The sequence below is a fragment of the Bufo bufo genome, chromosome 3 (genome assembly GCF_905171765.1).
Source record: "Bufo bufo chromosome 3, aBufBuf1.1, whole genome shotgun sequence".
Classification (NCBI taxonomy): domain Eukaryota; kingdom Metazoa; phylum Chordata; class Amphibia; order Anura; family Bufonidae; genus Bufo; species Bufo bufo.
Window position 1 is genome coordinate 97002336 of NC_053391.1, and position 25643 is coordinate 97027978.

The 25643-nt window shown below is 42.8% G+C and overlaps 1 protein-coding gene across 2 annotated transcripts in view; it reads right to left on the reverse strand.

Moving 5' to 3' along the window:
• The window catches only part of SPECC1 (sperm antigen with calponin homology and coiled-coil domains 1), a 270775-nt gene extending 245715 nt beyond the window's left edge, over window positions 1-25060 (reverse strand). For both annotated transcript variants that reach the window (XM_040423377.1, XM_040423378.1), the window contains exon 1: window positions 24775-25060. In XM_040423377.1, the coding sequence (XP_040279311.1) occupies window positions 24775-24814 (40 nt within the window). In that variant the 5' untranslated portion in view covers window positions 24815-25060. The remainder of the gene's footprint in view (window positions 1-24774) is intronic.
• Between the last annotated feature and the right edge of the window lie 583 nt (window positions 25061-25643).

A 25643-nucleotide genomic window follows, 5' to 3' on the forward strand; every position in this document is an offset into this window, starting at 1 on the left:
TCTGTAATTTTTAGGTTTGTCATCAAATGTGGTGAGGCCCCGCCCTAGTGAGTTCGCTGCGAAGCATGTATTTAGCAAACTGTCACGTCTGTTTTCAGACTTTGGGTTTACAGTTGCAGGTGGGACAGAGTTAGTTGCAGTGGCTAGTAAACTGATGTTGAGTGACTTGGGCACATAGGATGGTGCTAAGACGTTCAACACTGGATCTGGCGTACAGCCCTAGGGTGTGTTGGTTTGCAGATGTATAGTAGTGGGCTTGTAAGGGAGTATCTTGTTAGTGCCAAAGTAAGGTAGAAAGTCTTTTCTATCCATACTATTTTCCGCCGCTTGAGAAAGTGAAGTAGGTGCAGAGAAAACACCTTGGTTGAGTGCTTTAGCTGCTATGACAGAGTGATGGAGTTCTGAAGAGGTCCGTGATGAATCTGATGTATAAGATGTAACAGTGACTGCTACTGATACCTCTTTCATTATCACTTGCGGCCTGCTCCAAGACCCTTAGTCTTGCCATGTCATTGGCATGCTCACATTGTTTTTCCAAAACTTCCATCTGTGCTTTCTTCCTTGCAGCTTCAGCTTCCATCCATGCAGCTTCAGCTTTCATTTCTGCTTTCTTCCGTGCAGCTTCAGCTTCCATCTCTGCTTTCTTCCGTGCAGCTTCAGCTTCCATCTCTGCTTTCTTCCGTGCAGCTTCAGCTTCCATCTCTGCTTTCTCTTGCGAGAAGGTTGCCTGGATTTTAGAAGCTTCTGTATCAGCGCAGGCTTTGATGATTTGTTGGCTGAGAGTAGAAGATGTTGATCGTAAGGATTTGAAAGATCTTGTGGAGCACCTAGACGTTGTGGAAAGATGGGATCTGGATTCATGGAGATGTGCGATTTTTACTTCTACTTTTGTCTTTGTTTGTATTACTAAATCGTCTCTTGCAAGATTGAGCTAATTTAATTTCTTTAATTCTTGTAAGGAATCTTCTGTGTTGTAGCTCTTTAAGAGATCAGCATATTTAGCAGACAGTCTTCGATAGTTCTCATAAGCAGCATTCAATTGCTTAACAGCGCTCTCTAGGTGCAATACCTCATGAGTTGTTTGAGACAGAGCTGACATGCATTCAACAGTGTTAGACCATAAGTGACTGATGTACAGCAGTTCCTCTTTGTCAGCCTCATAGTTATGTTGAACTTTCCAAGTTGGTTTTGCTAAACGTTTTTTTTTTATGTGGCTTATAGGATCTAACTCCTGATCTGAAGAAAGTTCAGATTCTTGCTGTGTATTAGGTTCATAAGATTGTACATTGCCTTGCTGGTGCATTGTGATGATAAGCAGAGGGTTAAATTACAAAGCATGTCTTTGCATAGAAATGCATCAATGTTCTGGCTAGAGGATTGGGTTTCCTAGGCAACCAGTGGGGAGAGGAGCAAGAGGGAATAGTATAGTAATGGCTGCTGCAAAGTTACTTTCGTTTGCATACAGAGCTTAGATTCACTTGCAGGTAGAAATGCATGTGGCAATACAGACAGTGTAGAAGCTGATTATATAACAGCTGCATGAAAAGTCCTTGCAATCAATCTGTGCTGAAAACTGATGAATCATATGCTGAGATTTGCTTGCTGGCTGGAGTATGCAGGTTTGCACTGTGTTTTGCTGCTATATTCCAGTGTCCACATACATGTCACTATACATGCATAGCTAGCAAGGATCCTTTGAAAGTTTTTTGGCTGATCTTCTAAGATCCTTTCACTGATTTTTTGACTGTTCTGCCTCTCCAGGCTAAGCATTGAAAGTGTGATCTCTGAAACTTACACAGTTGTGATGAGATAGCGGTAACCAATCAATCTTAGCTGAATTGGCTGACAGTGACTCGATTCAGACGACACCTTGTAGATCGTGAAAAAGTTTATTCCAAACTGTGCAGATCATACACAGATGAACAAATGGATAGGTCACAAAAGTAAGAATTAGTCTTACCGGTAATGATTTTTCCAGGAGTCCGAGATGACAGCACTACATGGAGGTTGTCCCCCCCGCCCACTATTGGGACAGGAAACACAGAGAGGTTAAAAGCTCCCCCCCACCACCCACTTCCACCAGTGTTTTATAGATTATCACACAATAATGGGTATTGTAATACAATTTAAAGAAAAAATATTTCAAACATTAGGGAGGGAACTACCAGTGCTGTCATGTCGGACTCCTGGAAACAACATTACCGGTAAGACTAATTGTTACTTTCCAGGACGTCCTCCATGACAGCACTACATGGAGTAGAAATACCAAATTAATCTAATAACTAGGGAGGGACCGCAGCCTGAAGAACTTTACGTCCGAACATCTGGTAGTCATTCCCCGACACATTTAATCTGTAATGCTTACAAAAGGTATGGGAACTTGCCCAGGTGGCTGCCTTACATATCTGGTCAATAGAAACATTTGCATGTTCGGCCCATGAAGCCAAGACTGCTCTAGTTGAATGAGCCCTAATATCTTGAGGACAGGGGAGTCCTTGGACCTGATAGGCCTCTTTAAATCACTGTTTTAATCCATCTGGCTAATGTAGTCTTAGAAGCTTTTTTGTTTTTATTGCGGCCTGAGAACTGAATAAACAGATTAGAATCTAATCTGAAAGTACTAGTAACGTCTAGGTAGGTAAGGAGAGAACGTCTAGAAGATGGAACTCCTTCTCCTTTTCGGTTTTCGGATCTGTGTAAAAGGTTGGTAGTACTATTTCCTGATTAAGGTGAAAGGAAGAAACCACTTTAGGCATAAAAGATGGGTCTAGTCTTAGTATGACTATCTTCACAGATTGTAAAGTATGGCTCACGGATGCTAAGAGCTTGGATTTCCCCTAGTCTACGAGCTGATGTCATAGCTACTAGAAACACCATTTTCAAGGTTAAGTTTCTTAAACTGCTTTCATGTAAAGGTTCAAAGGGTGGCTTTATTAAGGCACTGAGAACTAGCGACAGATCCCAAGGTGGAACCGGGGACTTTAGTGTTGGTCTAATCCGAGTCGTTGCATTTAAAAACCTGTTTACCCATCGATTTTCTGAAAGAGTAATTTAGGAACCAGCTTAAGGCTGCTATCTGAACCTTAAGGGTACTGGGTTTAAGACCCATATTGAACCATTCTTGGAGAAAATCTAGAACATCTCCTAGACTCGGGAGTAGAGGATTTTTTTTCCTCAGTGTCATCCAGGAGCAGAATATTTTCCAAATTTTATTATAAATAGCAGATGTAACCTGTTTATGGCCCTTCTGAATGGTGGATATTACTTTATCTGAGAATCCATGTAATTTCAACAAGTCCCTTTCAGAAGCCATGCCGTTAATTTTAGTTTGGTTATTTCCGGATTCCAGATCGGACCCTGATGCAGCAGGTCTGGCCTGAAGGGGAGAGGAATCAGATTTTCCTGGCTTAGTGAGGACAGAACCGGGAACCAGGCTTGTTTTGGCCAAAAGGGGGCTATGAAGATCACTTTGGATGATTCCCTGCTGATCTTCCTTAGGGCTACTGAAATTAAGGGGAAAGGAGGAAAGCGTCCACTGCTGTGGGACGGTCGGCTGGATTTCGGGAGAAGAAGGAAGCTGTTTGTGCATTTTCCCTTGATGCGAAGAGATCTATTTCGGGATATCCCCATGTTGATGTCAGCTCCAGAAACACTTGTCTGTTTAGAGTCCATTCGTTCGGATCTACAAAATGTCTGCTGAGGAAATCTGCCGACTGGTTTTTTGAGCCCTGTAGGTGTACCGCTGAAATTGACAGCATATTCTCTTCTGCCCAGGAAAAAAAAAAATTGTTTGCCAGATTCTGAAGGAGGGGATATTTTGTTCCCCCCTGATGTTTGACAAAGGAAACTACAGTCATATTGTCAGATAAAAATTTTATATTTTGACTGCTCAGGAGATCCTGACTGAGCGTCTCCCAAACGGCTTGAAGCTCTCTGAAATTTGAAGATCTGTTTTTTATGGTCTGGTTCCAGGCTCCCTGGAAGTAGTAGATTCCAACCTTTGCACCCCATCCTTGTTGGCTGGCATCAGTTGTCACTACAATATACGGACTTAGGTTCCAGGAGACTCCTTTTGATTGGTGGAAAATAACAGACAACCTATCTAGAGATCTCCGAGCATCTTCTTTTATAAGGATTTTCCGGTCTATAGATCGATGGTCTCCGTCCCAGACCGCTAGGATCATTTTCTGTAAGACTTTTGTGTGGTGTTGACTTCACGGTACCGTGCAGATACAAGCTGTCATTAGGCCCAGAATGCTCATGGCCTCTCTGATGGTGCACACTGATTTCTTCTGAAATGCATTTAATCTCCTGACAAGGTTCTGTTGTTTTTGAACTGGAAGGAAAGATCTCTGTAAAGTCGAACCTAGCATCGTCCCTAGGAAAACTTTTCTGGTTTCTGGTACTAGGTCTGATTTTTCCCAATTCAGGATCCAGCCTAGGTCCTGTAAGAGGGATATTGTCATCTGCGTTTGCTCCATTAGTACTTCCGCGGAGTCTACGGTTAGGAGAAGATCGTCTAAGTAAGGCACAATCTTTATCCCCTTCAATCTGAGAAAAGCCACCATCTCTATTACCAGTTTCGTAAACACCCGAGGGGTCGATGATATTACAAAGGGCAGACATTGAAATTGATAGTGATTTACTTTCCCTGCTTCTCTTATCGCAAATCTTAGAAATTTTTGGTGGTCCGGATGTATTGGTACATGGTAATAAGCATCCTTTAAGTCCAAAGTGCACATTACCGCTCCCTGAGAGATAAGGGGTGTAGTGTATTTTACAGACTCCATCTTGAAGCGACGATACTTTATGAAGACGTTTAGGGGTTTTAAGTTACATAGTACATAAGGCCGAAAAAAGACATTTGTCCATCCAGTTCGGACTGTCATCCTGCAAGTTGATCCAGAAGAAGGCAAAAAAAAAAACTGAGGTAGAAGCCAATTTTCCCCACTTTAGGGGAATAAAAAATTCCTTCCCGACTCCAATCAGGCAATCAGAATAACTCCCTGGATCAACGACCCCTCTCTAGTAGCTATAGCCTATAATATTATTACACTCCAGAAATACATCAGGCCCCTCTTGAATTCCTTTATTGTACTCACCATCACCACCTCCTCAGGCAGAGAGTTCTATAGTCTCACTGCTCTTACCGTAAATAATCCTTTTCTATGTTTGTGTACAAACCTTCTTTCCTCCAGACGCAGAGGATGTCCCCTCGTCACAGTTACAGTCCTGGGGATAAATAGATGATGGGATAGATCTCTGCACTGACCCCTGATATATATATATATATACACACACACACATAGTAATTAGATCTCCCCTTAGTCGTCTTTTTTCTAAAGTGAATAACCCTAATTTTGAAACATCTCTCTGTTTCCTGTCCCAATAGTGGGCGGGGGGACAACCTCCATGTAGTGCTGTCATGGAGGACGTCCTGGAAATCATGATGTGAGCAGCTAACAGAATGCATGTGGCGGAGATGAAGAGTGAAGCCAAAATGCAAGGGAGAGAGCGGGGGAGATTTTACAGAGAGCACAGCAGGAGGGGAAGAGAGAAGAGACACACAGAATAAAGAGGCAAACCATGCATGTGTAACATGACAGGGACAAAACTGAACAAACTGGAACGGAATGCACCAGAATGCATTCTGTTCCAGTTTGTTGCGTTCCCATGCCGGACACAAAAGTGCTGCAAACAGAGTTTTTGTGTGTGGCATGGGAACCTGAAGAAGCCGGATCTGGCAAAACCATGTAAGTCAATAGTACCGAATACATTTTTTTTCAGATACGAAATGTACTGCATTTCTTGGAAATAGATTGTCTTTAATCAGTGCATGCTAAAAAATAAAATAAAATAAAAAAGCTACAGAACTTTCCAATATACTACCATGTCAGATCTTCATCGAATTCTAGATCTCTGGTTGTTGTCAATGAATGAAAACAGACATCTAGACACATAGACCTTGAAATACAGAAACACAAGAAAGGGAAAACAGGTACAGAGATATAATGATAAAAAAAATAACACTTTAATTTTCATTTAAAAAGTACTGTACGTCACAGAAAAGTGGACATGTCATTTTCAATGCCAGGTTTTGTTTTTTTTTGGCTGTTGGATTTAACGGAAAAAATTACTATAATGGGATCCGGCGGAGATCCGACCACAATTTGGCAAAAAGTACAAGAATTAGCTGGACAGAAACAGCTACATGCTGCGGTCTGTGTCCGGCCAATCCCCGGAATTCCCTGCTGGAACTGGCGGCCGGATCACGATGTCACAGATGCGAAAGTAGCCCTAAGCAATTCTGTTTGAGCGGAATACATCAGAAGCATAAACTGTTCTTCTGACTGGTTTGCCAATTCACTACAATGTATCTGTCAGGAAAAGGTTTCAGTCCGGAAGCCCAAACTGGGTTCTAGTAAATTCACTTTTTAGCGGAGGGCTTCAACCTCCAGTTATAAACAAAAATTATTTCATCCACTGACAGCAAACAGAGATCTTGAAAATGGTGAGAAACTGGTCCGCAAAAGTGTAGAAGAAAAGTGTGTACGAAAAGTATTCCCCCCCCCCCCCCCCCCTCAATTCAGTGAATGATAGGGGTCCTCCTTATCAACACACTATGTGTCCCCCACCTGTGATGTCACCAGGTCACCTAACTCATCAGGGACACATCCCTGCTGTGACAAGATGACGCGAGTCAAATAGGATACAGACACGGGGAGACCGGAGGGTGGCAGACCAAAGGAACCGGAACCCAGCGGCAGGAAGCAGGTAACTATGCTTCCCTCCGCAGGTCCACTAGGTCCCTGAAGACCAACAACCCCTTTGAGCAGGACTTGTCTGCTCTCTTATTAATAATTGTAAGCCCCATGCAATAACACATTCTGGACTACCATGTCTTAAACCTCTGCATTCTGCCATTCCTCAGTTATTTCTCCTGGAAATGAATAAACTGATAACAGGGTGTTCTACTCCTCGTCAATCGGATAACTCTCTACACACTCCAACACTCAGGGCTGATTGGGCAGTGTCACAGTATGTAGGGATGGCCCATTGACAGGGAATGGATAAGGCCTGTTTGTCTAGGAGGAATAATAGGGGAATGGAACAATGTAGAGTTTCAAAACTCTTCGTGGAGTATACCAAAATTTACCAAGATAGACATACCGGGAGAGGCAACAGACCTCCATAATACCCTAAACTGCAGTACTCAGTGGGCCAGATTTATTAATACTCTGACCGCTCACTCCACTTTCACATATGGCTAAATTCAGTTTTAGCCAAGTCAGATTTATGATCGGCCCTTTAAGACTGTAATAAATGTTCTATTAAAGAGTCTCAAAAGATAAGCATGGTCCTCACTAGAGTGAAATTGCGCATTTTTTTGCGACTTTTTTGCGACTTTTTAAATAGTCCCAATAGTAAATCTGTCTAGAGATTCATTTAGATAAGAAAACACACCCACTTTCAGAAAACTGGCGAGCATAGTGCAGAGCAGAAAAAACCTGAAAGACTTTTTCACTCCATTATTCTGACTTGAGATAATGATAAATCTGGCCCAATATATGTATTGTAAGCATTTGTGGACTTGTTCAGAATTTCTACACTATTAAAAAGAAAAAATACAAATTCTGTGTCCTACATGACCCGAATAGATTAACATTAAAGCCACCCTGTCCCCTCAATAGAGGGGTTACTCAGAAGTCACTGATGTCTGTTATGCATTTAAAGGGCAGGTCAAGCCTGATGGATATTAATGTAAGGGTCTCACGCTCCCACATTTGTAACCCACCACCCTCTGGTGTCACACAGGAACTGAGGGCAATCTACAAAGCGGAGTGAAGGCAGCCGCTCTTTCTTTCTTTCCCTGATCACATTTCCTGGCAAAATGGAAAATCTACATGATATTCCATAAAATCCTGACAGATATAGGTGCCACCTCTGGTATCCACATCTACCTCCAGAATGGGGGGTTCCCCAGGCTGGGATTTTTCTGTAACTCTCACAGAAATTAATAAAAAGCACCCTGCCATTCATTTATTGTCTGGATGCAGAGACCAGTGGGAGGGGAGTTTGGGGACCCCTGTCCTGGAATAGGTGCGGGTCCCAGAGGTGAGATTCGCATCTATCAGACATTCATGGCATATCCACAGGATGTTAAAGGGAACCTGCCACCATGAAATTCACTGTAATCTGCAGGCTGCATGTTGTAGAGCAGGAGGAGCTGAGCAGATAGATATATAGTTTTATGGGAAAAGAAAAACCTGAAGAGCACAAAGTGCACTTTATTCCCTACTCAATGATTGCCAGCTACCACTGTCTGCATCATGGGGGTGGGGGGGGCTGACTGGTTAGGACTGTCCATATGACTCCTAAGCAGAGAAAAAATAAATGATTAACACTTTCTGACAAAACTATATATCAATCTGCTCCGGCTCTATAACATGCTCAGGGGCGGACTGCGAACCTAAACTGGCCCTGAAATAAATACTTAAAAGTGGCCCCGTTTTGTAGTCTGGTCCAAATTCATGGAAGGCAGTGCCAGCAATACCATCTTGTGGCACATTATACCACCCCAACAGAGCCAAATACCACAATGCATCACAAAAAACTGCCAGCAGCACAAAATACATTCCCCAAAAACCTCCACTGGCTGCCTGTGAGGAGGGCTCAGTCGGCCCCCTGGGCATCGGCCCACCTGGAAGTTTCCCTGTAAGGTTTATGGCCAATCCACCTCTGAACATGCTGCATTTTCATGGTGACAGGTTCCCTTTAACCACTTCAGCCCCCCTAGCTTAAACACCCTTAATGACCAGACTTTCACCATTTATTGCTCGGTCATGCAACTTACCACCCAAATTAATTTTACCTCCTTTTCTTCTCACTAATAGAGCTTTCATTTGGTGGTATTTCATTGCTGCTGACATTTTTACTTTTTTTGTTATTAATCGAAATTTAACGATTTTGTTTTGCAAAAAAGACATTTTTCACTTTCAGTTGTAAAATTTAGCAAAAAAAACGACATCCATATATAAATTTTTCTCTAAATTTATTGTTCTACATGTCTTTGATAAAAAAAAATGTTTGGGTAAAAAAAAAATGCTTTGGGTAAAAGTTATAGCGTTTACAAACTATGGTACAAAAATGTGAATTTCGCTTTTTGAAGCAGCTCTGACTTTCTGAGCACCTGTCATGTTTCCTGAGGTTCTACAATGGCCAGACAGTACAAACACCCCACAAATGACCCCATTTCGGAAAGTAGACACCCTAAGGTATTCGCTGATGGGCATAGTGAGTTCATAGAACTTTTTATTTTTTGTCACAAGTTAGCGGAAACTGATTCTGTTTTTTTTTCTTACAAAGTCTCATATTCCACTAACTTGTGACAAAAAATAAAAACTTCCATGAACTCACTATGCCCATCACAAAATACCTTGGGGTGTCTTCTTACTAAAATGGGGTCACTTGTGGGGTAGTTATACTGCCCTGGCATTTTAGGGGCCCAAATGTGTGGTAAGTAGTTTGAAATCAAAATCTGTAAAAAATGGCCGGTGAAATCCAAAAGGTGCTCTTTGGAATGTGGGCCCCTTTGCCCACCTAGGCTGCAAAAAAGTGTCACACATCTAGTATTGTCGTACTCAGGAGAAGTTGGGCAATGTGTTTTGGGGTGTCATTTTACATATACCCATGCTGGGTGAGAGAAATATCTTGGCAAAAGACAACTTTTCCCATTTTTTTATACAAAGTTGGCATTTGACCAAGATATTTATCTCACCCAGCATGGGTATATGTAAAATGACACCCCAAAACACATTGCCCAACTTCTCCTGAGTACGGCAATACCACATGTGTGACACTTTTTTGCAGCCTAGGTGGGCAAAGGGGCCCACATTCCAAAGAGCACCTTTAGGATTTCACAGGTCATTTTTTACACATTTTGATTTCAAACTACTTACCACACATTAGGGCCCCTAGAATGCCAGGGCAGTATAACTACCCCACAAGTGACCCCATTTTGGAAAGAAGACACCGCAAGGTATTCCGTGAGGGGCATAGTGAGTTCATGGAAGTTTTTATTTTTTGTCACAAGTTAGTAGAATATGAGACTTTGTAAGAAAAAAAAAATAAAAAAAAAAATCATCATTTTCCGCTAACTTGTGACAAAAAATAAAAAAATTCTAGGAACTCGCCATGCCCCTGGTGATCAATGACAGGGGTTGATCAGGGAGTCTATATGGGGTGATCACCCCCCTGTAAGGCTCCATTCAGATGTCCGTATGTGTTTTGCGGATCCGATCCATGTATCAGTGGATCCATAAAAAACATACGGACGTCTGAATGAAGCCTTACAAGAGGGTGATCAATGACAGGGGGGTGATCAGGGACTCTATATGGGGTGATCAGGGGTTAATAAGTGACAGGGGGGTGTAGTGTAGTGGTGTTTGGTGCTACTTATTACTGAGCTGCCTGTGTCCTCTGGTGGTCGATCCAAGCAAAGGGGACCACCAGAGGACCAGGTAGCAGGTATATTAGACGCGGTTATCAAAACTGTAATGATACCTTTCACTTAGCGATCCGTTGCTTAATTCTGGAGAAAAAGTTATTTTAATCCATATGCAAATGAGCAGTTAAGTGCACCAAGGGCGGGCCCAAGTCACTCAGTGCACCCTTGCTCTTCCTGCTTCCTCTGCCAGCATTTCCCTCTCCTCCTTGATTGACAGGGCCATTTTTCTGCATAGTTATCTCACCTTTTCCTGACAATCAAGGAGAAGGCAGAGAAAGTAGGAGGAGCAAGGCCACACCCTCAGTGCACTTAACTGCTCATTTGCATATGTATCAAAAGTACTTTTTCTCCAGAATGAAACAGATCACTAAGTTAAAGGTATCATTACATTCAGCTGAGCTAGCCCTACCAGGCATTGTGTCAGGTTTATCACTGAATTTCCTGTTGACAGAATACCCCTGTAAGTTATCATGAATAATAGAAAAATACTTCTCAAACCAACCTTAGTGAACATTTTTTTATTCCTTCCTTCAGATAATGTGAGACAAAGAAATACACTATGCTTCAGATCCAACATTTCCAGGAACATTGTCCTCACATACTACCACAAAGGATTATCAGGGGTGACCATTCTCACCAAATCATCTAAAAAGAAACCAGCTGCAATGGATCCTTCTAGTACTAAACTAAGGCTATGTTCACATGTTCCAGATTTGTACTAGGAAAACATTGCAGTGGATTTCAAGGATAATCTAAAGCTCCGATTTCTTCAGCAGATTGACATGCAGATCCGGGGATTTTCAGCGCAGAATCCATGTCAATAATGGGCGCGGTGCAGAAGATAAAACCCACAGTGCACTCACTATTCCTAACATATGGTCATTTTCTATAAAACAGGCCACGTGACCGACAAATATGACGTCACTGGTCTAGGGAAAGCTGGAGACAGCAGAACTCACCGGAGCGTTGGTGCCTTCTCAATCAGCTGATCGGCAGGGGTCCCAGGTGTTGGACACCCACTGATAATACTGATGACCTATCCAGAGGATCGGTCATTAGTAAAAAGATTTCAGAAGACCCCCTTAATATAATCTTATTTCTTAGTTTCATGGTCTACAACAGGGATGGCCAACCTGCTGCTCTCCAGCTGTTGTAAAACTACAACTCCCACCATGCCCTGATGTAGGCTGAAAGCTGTAGGCAGTGTGGGCATGCTGGGAGTTGTAGTTTTGGAACAGCTGGAGAGCCTCAGGTTGGCCATCCCTGGTCTACGACATAAGACCGTGTTTACAATTTGTGTTGTGACAGACCTTCAGATGCACATGTGAACAGAGCCTAAGGGCTCTTTCACACCTGCGTTCTTTTCTTCCGGCATAGAGTTCCGTCGTCGGGGCTCTATGCCGGAAGAATCCTGATCAGTTTTATCCTAATGCATTCTGAATGGAGTGAAATCCGTTCAGGATGCATCAGGAGGTCTTCAGTTCCGGAACGGAACGTTTTTTGGCCGGAGAAAATACTGCAGCATGCTGCGCTTTTTCTTTTAGACAGTTTGATAAATCGTCCCCAGGGTGTTAAGTTCCCCTTCACCTCTGCTTGTAAACTCATCGAGCCATTGCCTCCAAATCTCGTACAGGCATAGACTGGCAAGCTGCCTACGTCTTACAACAACTACTGTCGGCATCGGTCTCACAGTATGTACTGCGCATGTGCCGTGCCACCGATATCTTCAGTGCACAAGATCTGGATGTAGCGACTCGGTGACGTTGAAGGTAGAGGAGAAGGAGATCAGTGACCTCACAGCCAGAGGGGCCGCACTTGGGAGTTCAAGGGGGAGGAATTAGTTCTAAGAGAAGAGGCGGGTTTGGGATGAAATCGTCCAGCTGGCCACTTGGTTCATTTCAGGGGGGCTGCAGGGAGTATAGGGCCCCCCGTTCTCATGATCGGTAGGGGTCCCATCAGTAGGACCCCCACCGATCTAACAGTTATCCCCCTATCCTGTGGATCGGGGATAACAGGCTACTTTCACAATTACGTTGTTAATTCCGGTATTGAGATCTGGCTGAGGATCTCAATACCAGAATTAAACGGATCCGTTTTGATGCACAACAGGATGCATCGGTTCCTTTGGGTTGCGGTTGTGCGAAATAAAAAAAACGGGAAAAAACAGGTCACTAAACACATTGAAAGTCAATGGGTGACGGATGCGTTTATTTAGGATATATATATATTTTCCATTTTTATGACAGGACACAAAACCGAAGCTTGCAGCGGTCTTGTGTCCGGTCACAAAACGGAACGGAAGACATCCTGATACATCCTGAACGGATCTCTTTCCATTCAGAATGCATGAGGACTAAACGTAAATTTTTTTTTTCTTCTGGTACAGAGATCCTCTGCCGGATCTCAATACTGGAAAACAACAACGCAAGTGTGAAAGTAGCCTTAATCTAACCGGAATACCCCTTTAAGATGGTATAAACTAGACCAGACAGTCTAAAGATTCACCAGATTTATCATCTAGCATCAGCCACTGTGATAAACTTGCCGCATTTCCAAACTCTGTCCACAAAGTGGACAGGATTATGAAATGGAGGAGCATCATCTCTGCTCCTTATCCCTGCATCCCTTTGTGCCTCATACCTGCACACTGTAGGTACATCATTTCGTGTTTTTTTTTCCTGTGCTTGGACCGTCTTCACGGTAACACTTTTTCGCTTATTATTCTTGCATTAGATCATTATATGCATACCTTCACTGTGTGCATACTTTTGCGCTGTTAAGGCTACATGCACATGGCTGCATCCTATCAGCAATTTTTTTTGTGGCTAGCATACAGTTCCATTCATTTCCATGTCTCCACAAAAAATACGCACAGCACAGGGATCTCATCCGCTATCGGCCTCCATGTGGCTTTTTGTGCAAAATATAGAACATTTCTTACAAGAGTAGCCAGTGAGAAAGTTGCAGCATGCACATGGATGAACAGGCCAGATCACACTACACAAAACCAATGCTGAAGACCACATCACAAGTGTGGATCTACCATGCAGGAGTCCACCTGCAGTGTTGGACTGCCATAACCATCTCCGACAAGGTCATACCACTAATCTCCGACTTCCAGGACCTGGTGCAATAAAAATCCAGCACTGCAGGCGCCTATTAAAACGTGAAGTTTATGGTTTATAGAAATTCTGACGCGTTTCAAGCTAAGCTAGCTACAGTATTAATAATCATACAATGCTAGATTTTCCTTGTGTGCATCTACGATGTAGAGATGATGGGTGCTGCACATCGGCAGTATAAGAATGGTTCTGTAATATGAAGGAAACACACTACATATTAATATACCCTATACACAGAGAACATCCACAGACCTGAGAAAAACAAGCTACTCGAACTATGCCAGCTAATACACCGAGGGCAGATGCTCACACTTGGTTCTATGTGCAGTAAACTGATGGACAAGTCAGTAAATGCAATACTTAGAATAAGTATTGGGTATTGATCAGTGTGCAGCTCGTTTATACAGAAAGGTTATGTGTACACGCAAAACGCTGTCGACTCATCTAAGATGCTGATTTGTCAGCCATTTTTACTTTGTGTTACTATTTGCTCATTATGTAGGCGGTCTCGAGTCCTGACTCCTGTGTGGCCATGATAGTGATTACCAATATTTTAAATTATGGTTCTTTTCAATGGTAAAACATAATCAGAATAAAGCTACTTTCACATCTACGTTTTTGATGGATCCGTCATGGATTCAGCAAAAACGCATCCGGTATATTATACAACCAACTGAATCTGTTCTGAACAGATCCGGTTGTATTATATCCCAAATGAAGAAGATGGATCAGTCACTAAATCCATTGCAAGTCAATAGGTGCCGGATCAGTTTTTTTTCGTGTCCCAAAAAAAACGAATCGGTCACCATTGACTTTTATTGTGTTTCATGACGGATCCATCTCCAGAAGGATATTGATACTTTGGAGACAGTTCAGAGAAGAGCTACTAAACTAGTACATGGATTGCAGGATAAAACTTAACAGGAAAGATTAAAGGACCTTAACATGTATAGCTTGGAAGAAAGACGAGACAGAGGGGATATGAGAGAAACTGCTAAATACATAAAGGGAATCAACAAGATAAAAGAGGAGAGAATATTTAAAAGAAGAAAAACTGCTACAAGAGGCATCGTTTTAAATTAGAGGGGCAAAGGTTTAATAGTAATATCAGGAAGTATTTCTTTACTGAGAGAGTAGTGGATGCATGGAATAGCCTTCCTGCAGAAGTGGTAGCTGCAAATACAGTGAAGGGGTTTAAGCATGCATGGGATAGGCATAAGGCCATCCTTCATATAAGATAGGGCCAGGGGCTATCCATAGTATTCAGTATATTGGGCAGACTAGATGGGCCAAATGGTTCTTATCTGCCGACACATTCTATGTTTCTATGATCAGAATCCCATGATCCACACAAAAACGCTGCTTGCAGAGCCCTGTATCCTTGCGGCGTAATTCTCATCTCCATTCATAATCTAGTGCCTGTTCGCTTCACCGCCGGGTTCGGGCATGCGCAGTACATTGCCCACTGTGGGCAGAGGCATACTGATATGCCGTCCGCATGCCCCAGTTACATACACCGGCGGTAAAGCACACAGGCTCTGGATTATGAATGCAGATGAGCATGACGCCGCAAGGATTCAGGGCTGGCCGGACGATACAGAGGGGAGGAGTCAGGAGCAAGTAAGGCGGGGAGCACTGGGCACTCGCAGCACACTCTCCGCCCCTGGGCACTTGCGATAGGTAATTTGCATATTTTTTAAACTTCATTTTAGGTACTTTGGAGGCTCTGAAAAACTAAACATGGGTACCATCAGTGTTATGGATCTGTCTCCCACAGAGCTATGTCATCAGTTTAAAACATGTTATGTAGGTGACAGACTCCCTTTAAGTAAAACTTCCTCAACTACAGGAAACAAAAATGTATTAGCTGCTGAATCTACAAGGACCATTTGACCAAACCGAGAAAGAATGGAGTGACTGGATCTCCAAGTTGCTAGACATGGAGGACGGAGGACAATTGGGATGAGACCACACACAACACTTTTGTAACTGAACTGTTGAATCACTCAAAAGTCATGTAAACTTGGGGTAAATCTTCACAAAATGACAAGTCATGTGACAATTGCTTTTCAGCTAGAATTTATGATTAAGCTACCTACTATACTTGTAGGAGGCAACACAGCAAAGCTCTGAAGTCTTATACTGTGACTCATGGTTCATCAGAAGTCACCATGGAGCAACAGCTAAATTACTGAAGTTAAGGGCCCATTCACACGATCGTATTTTACTTCCTGCGTCCATTCCGCAATTTTGCAGATTGGATGTGGACCCATTCATTTCAATGCGGCCGCAAAACATGCATGTGCTGTCCGCATCCAAACGTCCATTCCGCAGCCCCGCAAAAAAGATAGAACATGTCCTATTCTTGTCTGTTTTGTGGACAAAAATAGGCATTTCTAACATAGGGCAGGATGTTCCGAGCGGCAAAATGCGAAACGCACACGGATCCCCAATTTGTGGTCAGCAAAAACGGATATGGTTGTGTAAAAAAAAATTACTTCGATCCTTCCAGTCACCAAATAACAATATACATATCCTCTGCTGACTTCCTAATAATGAAAGTCTTGAATACGAGGGAACCATCATCAAGCCTGGGAGTGGTTTTATTCTTTTGTATAATATCTACTCCAAGTTTCCAAGCCAAGAACATCTCATCATCTGTACATACTACTAGTAAGGTACACAAATGTTTGTCACCTCTTGATCAGGCATGGTGACAAACCATGAAGAACCAGTTCTCAAAGTCTGATACACCTAATTTTAAAAACCAGTTTTTTTCCTTTTTAATCATTTACATACCAAAATACAGGAAGACACCAAGAATGACAATTACATTTTTGGTTCAAGCACATATCTTAAATCATTAAATTCAAAGCTAACCTTTAAATGTCACCAATGACTAAACATTTAGTGAGGGTGTGTGGTTCTCCATTACACATTCAGATGCACAAAGAGGCTTAGAGGGGATGATTTTGGAAAGTATTATAAGGGTGTGGATGTTCTAGTAACTACTAGATCACAGGATAACCTATTTTGGAATAAGTGGCAACCTACAGTAAACAAAGTGTTTTAGTAATGGTAAAATTATAAGCCACTTAAATGGAGTTTTCTGAGTGTTTTATACTGATGACCTATCCTAGGGGTCATTACTATCTGATCGGTGGGCTTCCACCTCCCGGCACCCCCACTGATCAGCTGCTTGAAGAGGCCTCTTGCAGTTTACCCCAGGCTAGTGACATCACACTCAGTCATGTGGCCTAGGCGCAGCTCAGTCCCATTTAAGTGAATGGGGTTGGGCTGCAATACCAATCAGAGTCAATATCCAATGGACAGGGTTGTGCTTTGTAAGCTGTGAGACCAGAGCTCCGCAGCCTCCTCAAACAACTGAACACTGGGGGTCCCAGGTGTAGAACCCCACTGATCAGAGACTGATGACTTAGGCTACATTCACACGAACATATTTTGTTTCCGTGTCCATTCCGTTGTTTTTTTTGCGGATAGGATGCAGACCCATTAATTTCAATGGGCCCGCAAAAAACGTGGACAGCACACCGTGTGCTATCCGCATCCAAATGTCCATTCCGTAGCCCCGCAAAAACAAAAACAAAAAATAGAACATGTCCTATTCTTGTCCATTTTGCGGACAGGGATAGGAATTGTTAAAATGGATCTGCAAAAAAAAAAAAAAAGCTATATGGACGTCATCCTTTTTTTGCGCATACGGTTGTGTGAATGTAGCCTTAGGGCTCGACTCGTGCACATGAACATATTTTCTATGTTCGTTCCGTTTTTTTTGCAGACCGTATACGGAACCATTGATTTCAATGGGTCTGCAAAAAAAACGTAAAGTACTCAGTGTGCATTCCGTATGTCCATTTTTCCGTTCCGCAAAAAAAATAGAACATGTCCTATTATTGTCCGTATGTCCATATTATGGACAAGGATAGAACTGTTCTATTAGGGGCCAGCTGTTCCGTTCTACAAAATGCGGAATGCACACGGATGTCATCCGTATTTTTATGGATACGTTTTTTGCGGACCGCAAAACACATACGGTCGTGTGCATGAGCCCCTATTCTGAGGATTGGTCACCAGTGTTAAATACTTTGCATACCACGCTTAAAAAAAATACCATAAATATAGTAGCAATGCAAAAACATCATGTAGCACATCGTAAAAAATACAACATATTAAAAGCATTTAAACATGATACCATCATTTTGTCATGGAAATAAAAGACTGAGTAAAACTGGAGAAACACCATCCTTGAAAGTCACCTTGTGTGAACAACTTACTCAGTCTTTTATTAACCTTTAAAAGTCCACATTGTAAAGTACTTTATAATGGGAGGACTCGTGTGATAACTTATGGTCGACATAAGACATCCTCGATACAACTAGTAATAAACTATATGCTTCAGAAGTATTTACTATCCTCAAGGAATCCATAGCAAGGTGAATTCTTGGACTTTATTATAATAATCTATATTTATATAGCACCACCATATTCCCCAGCACTTTACAATTCAGAGGGTTCATGTAGATAACAAAAGTCATCGGCCAATATACAACTGAAACACTAGGAGTGAGGGCACAGTTTGCAAGAGCTTACAATCTTTGGTAAGCACGGAGAACGTTGAGGTGCTCACAGGAGAGCCGATGCCTTCTCAAAACAGCTGATCGGCTGTTCATACTATTGCATTTTTTTTTATTTTATTTTTTTACACACAAGAACAGATCACACATTGCAATCAGTCACTTTGGTCTGTGCCTACATGGACTCGGAATGCAATTTATCCCCATCTCAGGCATAAATACAGGTAAACATTAACCTATTAGGCCTTGTTCACATGGTCATCGGAGGCTCAATTCATGCCTTTTCCTCATGACGACATACGCCACTGTGGAACCCGCTAGACCTCATTATAAGGCCTCTTTCACACTACAGTATGTCCATTTCAGTGTTTTGCGTTCCGTTTTTAACGGATCCGTTGTTCCGTTTTTTTTGTTCCATTGTGTTTCCGTTCCGTTTTTCCGTATGGCATATACAGTATACAGTAATTACATTGAAAAAATTGGGCTGCCCATAACATTTTCAATAGATGGTTCAGAAAAAACGTATGTGTTCCGTTTTTTTTTGCGGACCCATTGACTTTAATGGAGCCACGGAACGTGATTTGCGGCCAAATATAGGACATGTTCTATCTTTCAACGGAACGGAAAAACGGAAATACGGAAACTGAATGCATACGGAACACATTCCGTTTTTTTTTGCGGAACCATTGAAATGAATGGTTCCGTATACGGACCGCAAAAAACGGACCGCAAAACGGAAAAAAAAAACGGTAGTGTGAAAGAGGCCTAAGTCAGTGGAGTCTACCTGGTGGGGGTTGCGTTCTTCGTTACACATGTTTTTGGAGCAGGTAATGACACTGGAGTTCTCAAAAGCAATGGTATAACTACAGTTTATAGGGCACCGTAGCCAAGTCAAGAATGCCCCACAACCACAACCTGGAGAGCCGAGTTAGACCTCTATCATAAAGGAGAACCCACATAGTGGAATTAGATAGAGGAGCTAAGGCAGTGACACTGATTTATCGAACTGGGGTTGTCTTTATTTTGGAGTAAATTAAGACTTTTCTGTCATTTTTACTTCTATGACAAAGTCTGCAACAGGCCAACGTTATTTTTTGCTCCTGCCAAATCAACTTCAGGCATCCAGCTGTTTTATGTGTTCCTGTAGAGCAAGTTGGATTTTGGCCTTATTCATCATAGAGGACAATTCTCAAAAAAATTGTCTCAACTGCTCCCCACTCCTGACCTGCCTTATCTGTGACTGGTGAAAAGTCAGAATACGATAGTTTGTATGTTCTAAACTCAACAAGCTCCACTGGGGAAAGAACCCATGTGAAGGGTGACAATCTGCGTACAGTGCTGTAAAATATTAGGATTGTAAAAGAAATGAAGAAATAAATCAGCAGAATACAGGAGGAAGAGATGTAAGCTGTAATACATTGGTGTCTGAGCTAACAGGCAAGCCCTCGGAGCAATTCTATGACTGAGAAATGCAAATGTAGAATCACCAGCTGGTGCTGAACTGAACACAGTTTGCCAATTTGCATGCAGGATGGATAAAAGTTAGGCCCCCTTTTCTCCAATTTTATGGCCTCTCTCACACGAGCGTGTCCGGATGCGTTGCGGCAAACCCGCGCGAGTAGGTACGCAATTGCAGTCAGTTTTGACTGCGATTGCGTTCCATTGTTCAGTTTTTATCGCGCGGGTGCAATGCGTTTTGCACGCGCGTGATAAAAAAACTGAATGTGGTACCCAGACCCGAACTTCTTCACAGAAGTTCAGGTTTGGGTTCAAGGTTGTGTAGATTGTATTATTTCCCCTTATAACATGGTTATAATTCTGAATACAGAATGCATAGTACAATAAGGGGTTAAAAAAATTATAAATAATTTAACTCACCCTAATCCACTTGTTCGCGCAGCCGGCATTTCTTCTGTCTTCTTCTTTGAGGAATAGGACCTTTGATGACGTCACTGCGCTCATCACATGATCTTTTACCATGTTGATGGATCATGTGACGGACCATGTGATGATCGCAGTGACGTCATCAAAGGTCCTTTTCCTCACAGGATTAAGGCTGGGTTCAGACCTGAGCTTATTTGATATGCGCGTTTAAGTCGCGCATTTTTGTCCATAGTCAACGCACGTATTACGCGCGTTTGTGTGATTAACAGCAGTGTCCTATGGCTGCAAACGCGCGACAAAACGCCCCAAAGAAGCTCAAGAACTTTTTTGAGCGTAGGGTGTTTTTCAGCGCGTAAAACGCTCAAGTGAGAACCAGGGCCATAGGGAAGCATTGGTTTTCAAGTGTGAACCCAGCCGAAGACAGAAGAGATGCCGGCTGCGCGAACAAGTGGATTAAGGCGAGTTAAATTATTTTTTTAACCCCTCCAGCCCTATTGTACTATGCATTCTATATTCAGAATGCTATTATTTTCCCTTATAACCATGTTAGAAGGGAAAATAATAAAGATCGGGTCCCCATCCCGATCGTCTCCTAGCAACCGTGCGTGAAAATTGCACCGCATCCGCACTTGCTTGCGGATGCTTGCGATTTTCACGCAGCCCCATTCACTTCTATGGGGCCTGCGTTGCGTGAAAAACGCACAAAATAGAGCATGCTGCGATTTTCACGCAACGCACAAGTGATGCGTTAAAATCACCGCTCATGTGCACAGCCCCATAGAAATGAATGGGTCCGGATTCAGTGCAGGTGCAATGCGTTCAACCCGCGCGGAACACTCGCCCGTGTGAAAGGGGCCTATATATTAAATGGATTTTCAGAGATTTTGACACTGATCACCTTATCCTAAGGATAGGTCATCATCAGAATATGATCGGTGGGGGTCCGAAACCCAGAACCCCTGCCAATCAGCTCCTGTGAGCACCATGGCCTTCTCCGTGCTCACCAAGCACGGCACCATACATTGTATAGCGGCTGTGCTTGTTAGTACACTCTGACCCATAGAAGTGGATGGGTCTTAGCTGCAATACCAAGCACTGCTGGTATACAATGTACGGCGCTGTGCTTGGTGAGCACGGAGAAGGCCAGTGCCTTCTCAAACAGTGCCTTCCTCAGGATAGGTCATTAGTATCAAAAAAACATTTAAGTAGTTTTTCCATCTCCTTGTGAAGAGCCTACATCACTGTTCTGATTCTCACCAACCAATAAAATGGGTACAAGACAAATCTGATAATAATGGACCCCTTCTCTCCATAGGATTCAAAAACAAAACAAGAGACTCTAGCTTGTGATACACATTAAATCTACCTGCCAACCATCCAATGTCATTGGGACCTCCAAACTCTCCACTGATGGCAGATGTTGGGGAAAATAAGGCTCTGGCATGTTGTATTTCAACTACTCAATGCTTTTGTGTCTAGCAGTGGCTTTCTCCTGCTCTCCATTCACCATATATGCATACTCAGCCGAGTAGGTATGTATGGGAGGATTGGGAAATAACTTTTGGCCTCACTATTGACAGCTGTCTTATGTGAAGGCCTAGCTTCAATGATACTTCTCATGCACCCCTAATCTGAGCGAAAAAATGTTCCATAAAAACGTTATCAAAAATATTCTAAATATATATATTTTTTTAAAATAAAAACGAGTATCTTGAGCCTAACCAACAGCCCCTTTATTAGTAGATCAGAAATTCTAAGGCCTCTTGCACACGACCGTATGGCTTTTTCAGTATTTTGCGGTTCGCAAAAAAAAAGGTACCACAAAAAGTACGGATGACGTCCGTGTGCATTAAGTTTTTTGCGGAACAGAACAGCTGGCCCCTGATAGAACAGTACTATCCTTGTCTATTATGCGGACAATAATAGGACATGTTCTACGGAAACGGAAGGCATACGGAGTACCTTCCGTTTTTTTGGGCGGATACATTGAAATGAATGATTCCGTATACGGTCCATATACAGAACGCAAAAAAATATATATATATAAATGCTCGTGTGCAAGAGGCCTAAAGTGTATATGCACTTGAATCAGAGATTTTGTCTTATTTTACAGGTTGAGATTTACGCAGTTTTCTGGTAGCTGCCATCACTGCATGCTGTAGATCAGAGATAAGTCCATACAACTTCAACTATTCCAGTATGCGGACCATGGCTGCCAAGGCTTGTAGTACCAAATCCAAGCCACTGGTCATCCGGACAAGCTATGGAGAACATATATTTCTGCTTCTTCTAGCTATGCCTTCTCTGTTCGTTGCTTGATGAAACCTTTCAGGCAGAGAGATCATAAAGCGACCCGGGCTGGCAGCACTGGAGCATCAGACTGCAGAGCTCCGCATCATGTGTCACATCTTGTAAGATTGAACTTGATCTAATAAACGACTGATCAATATTCAGCATCTGCTCCACGTCAGAGGGTCACACATTCCTATAGACTTAGACATTGCATCCCTACACCATCATGCTATGTAAGCTCCATCAGTAATACTGTATGACCGGAGACATCACTATACACAGGGTTTCTTCTCTAGTCGCAGCGCTCAGGTTTTTTTTACAACTATTTTACCTTTAAATATCAAAAAATGAGGATAAAAAAAACATATACTAAAAGGGTTGTGTTATGTCATATCCTAACCATGACCTTACCATCTATGGCCCAATTTTGAAGATGTTCTGATATCCCTTCGCTAAATATTATTGCTAACGTTAATATTAATTACACATAAGAATGTATGTTCGCACTCAAGCAATAGCGATATGATTGATATATGTATCTCAAACTGGTATTACTGGACGACCTCTAAATATGCAGTTCCATTACCCTTGTAAGGCTACTTTCACACCAGCGTTTTTGCTGGATCCGTCATGGATCAGCAAAAACGCTTCCGTTCTGATAATACAACCACCTGCATTCGTTATCGAAAGTCAATGGGGGACGGATCCCTCTTGCTCCGCATCCCAGGACGCACTCAAAAAAGCTGCTTGGAGCGTTATTCTGTCAGCGATGGGGACGCAACCAAACGGAACGGAATGCATTCTGGTGTATTCCGTTTTGTATAGTTCAGTTTTGTCCCCAATGAATGGAGACAAAACGGAAGTGTTTTCCCACGATGGATCTCAACAGCGGAAAGGGAAAGCGCAACTGTGAAAGTAGCCTAACTCATGAATATCTCTACCAGTTTTGAACCCTTCTATATTTTTTTTTATTGTAGAACCACGTAGGAAAAATTGTAATGATACTGTTCTCCAACTTTTTCTTTTCGCCTCTCTCTCCTCTTTCCATTCTTTATTACTCTACTTTCCTCCCTTAAAGGAAGTCTGTCACCTCCAATACTAGGGTTCTTTTATGCTTATTTGCATACCAATACAAAGATGATTTTTAGGGGCAATAAAAAAACTAAAAAGGAACACAAAAGTACATCTGAGATGGAGCGTATGTGAGCTAGAGGGCAACAGTAATAGTATAAAACGTGTATTGATGGTGACAAACTCCCTTTAATTGTTATTGATAAATGGGGATTTCAGCCCCTCATAATTTTTTGTAGTTCTCCATTTAAAAGTTCTATCATTCATTGAATGATTCTAGTATTCTCATTATAAGATTACTGACTTTGTTATATATAATTTTTATAACCCAAAAAACACAAATGAAACAGAACAAGAAATTAATCTGACAATCAGAACTAAAAACCGAGGCTGGGTTCACACCAGTGCTAGAGGAGCAGAACAATGAAAATAACGGATGTGCCGGATTCTGCGCATAACTGCACCGAATGGCGCCAAACAGACCCCATTGGCTATAATGGTATCTGTTCAGTATGCCTCCTTTTTACCAGAAAAATAAAAAAAAAGTCTTGCACATGTGCGTTTGACAGAATCTGTGATGGGGGTCCCAAACACTGCTTCAGCTACAGTCTGGACCAGGGCCCAGCAACCTCTGGCACTGCAGCTGCTCAGAAACTACAACTCCCAGTAGGTTTCATTCACGTCTATGGGAGTTAGAAGAGTACCTGAGCATGTTTACATGCTGGGAGTTGTAGTTTAGACTTTTGTTGAACATTTTTGACACAGACCTGATTTGTTGTCACTTGTTGCCTCTTACCAAGAAAAACGATAAGTGTGGACGGAGCCAGAAAAATAAATACATGGTTCATGGCTGGCGTTAGACGTGTGCAAAACCAGTATCGACAGTGTTATATACACACACACTCACAAATATATCTATATACACCAGTATATTTTTTTTATATATATATACACACACACCTTAATAATTGGTGAAATGCCACATACACCCATCCAAATACTGCAGGCCCATATTATGTAACAGGTGCCATCAGTTATGCACAGTATCTTGCGTTTTATTAGCCGGCAGGCGCCCCGAGAGGGTTCCTGGGCACATCCGCCTCCCTAGTGCAAATTGCCATAAATCTACATTGTGTCCATCCATTGTACCCTGCAAAAGTATTCCCCAGCCGAGCAGCCCCTATGCCAGGAGGGCAGGGTTAAAACTTCCTGACCAGTGGCAGGACCCACAGCATGCAGCCGGCTTCCTGTGCTCCCACACAAGGTCACAGCTCCATCTACAATGGGCAGCAGAACCACAAACCTTGCTCCTGCTCCTCAGGTTTGGCCGGCTGGTTCCCCATGATGCAGGGCTGTGCCCAGACCTATGACATTGGCCTGCCTGCCCGGGCTCTGGCTGCAGACATATTCCAAGGGACTTCTGCAGCTGGACCTTCTGGTAATGCTTCCCGTGCTACATGGAGGACTCCGAGCTCTCCAGCAGCTAGCACTGGGAGCCGAGCGCTTGTGTCAGGGCAGTGCTGGACATCCCCCCTCCCTCATTACAATACCGTGCTGCACAGGGAGGCAGGGCTCCGCGGTTAATGAGCCGGCTGCCTCTCGGAATCAGGAAAGCAAGCATAGAGGTGACTCAGCATGTGATGCAGGCCACGCCGAGGCCGGCGGGGGGCGCTGCAGGCTGCACGTCCTCTACTCTACACTATAACGGTGCGGCCTCAGGGCAGGTGACTGAAGCTAAAACCAGGAATGGATCATGAAATGAGAGAAAGTATAAAGGGCAGGTCGCTATTTACACCAGGTATATAAAAAAAAACGGTTGCAAATCCCCTTTTTGTGACTTTTTAAAGACTAATGCAAGAATATTTTCCTGCACAAGCGTTTTTACACCGTCTTTGACACTTGGGAGTTATACACTCCGGAATGCCGTGATGAGTACCACGCCTCCTCAAATGATGCGCATCTTCGAGCAGCGCAGGGGAAAATCAAAAAGATCTGTCTAAGGCCTCATGCACAGGACCGTTTTTTTTTTTTTCTCCGCATCCGAGCCGCAGTTTTTGAAGCTCGGATGCGGACCCATTCACTTCAATGGGGCGGTAAAAGATACGGACAGCTTTCCGTGTGCTGTCCGCATCCGTTACGTAGCCCCGCAAAAAAAAAGAAAAGGATGTCCTA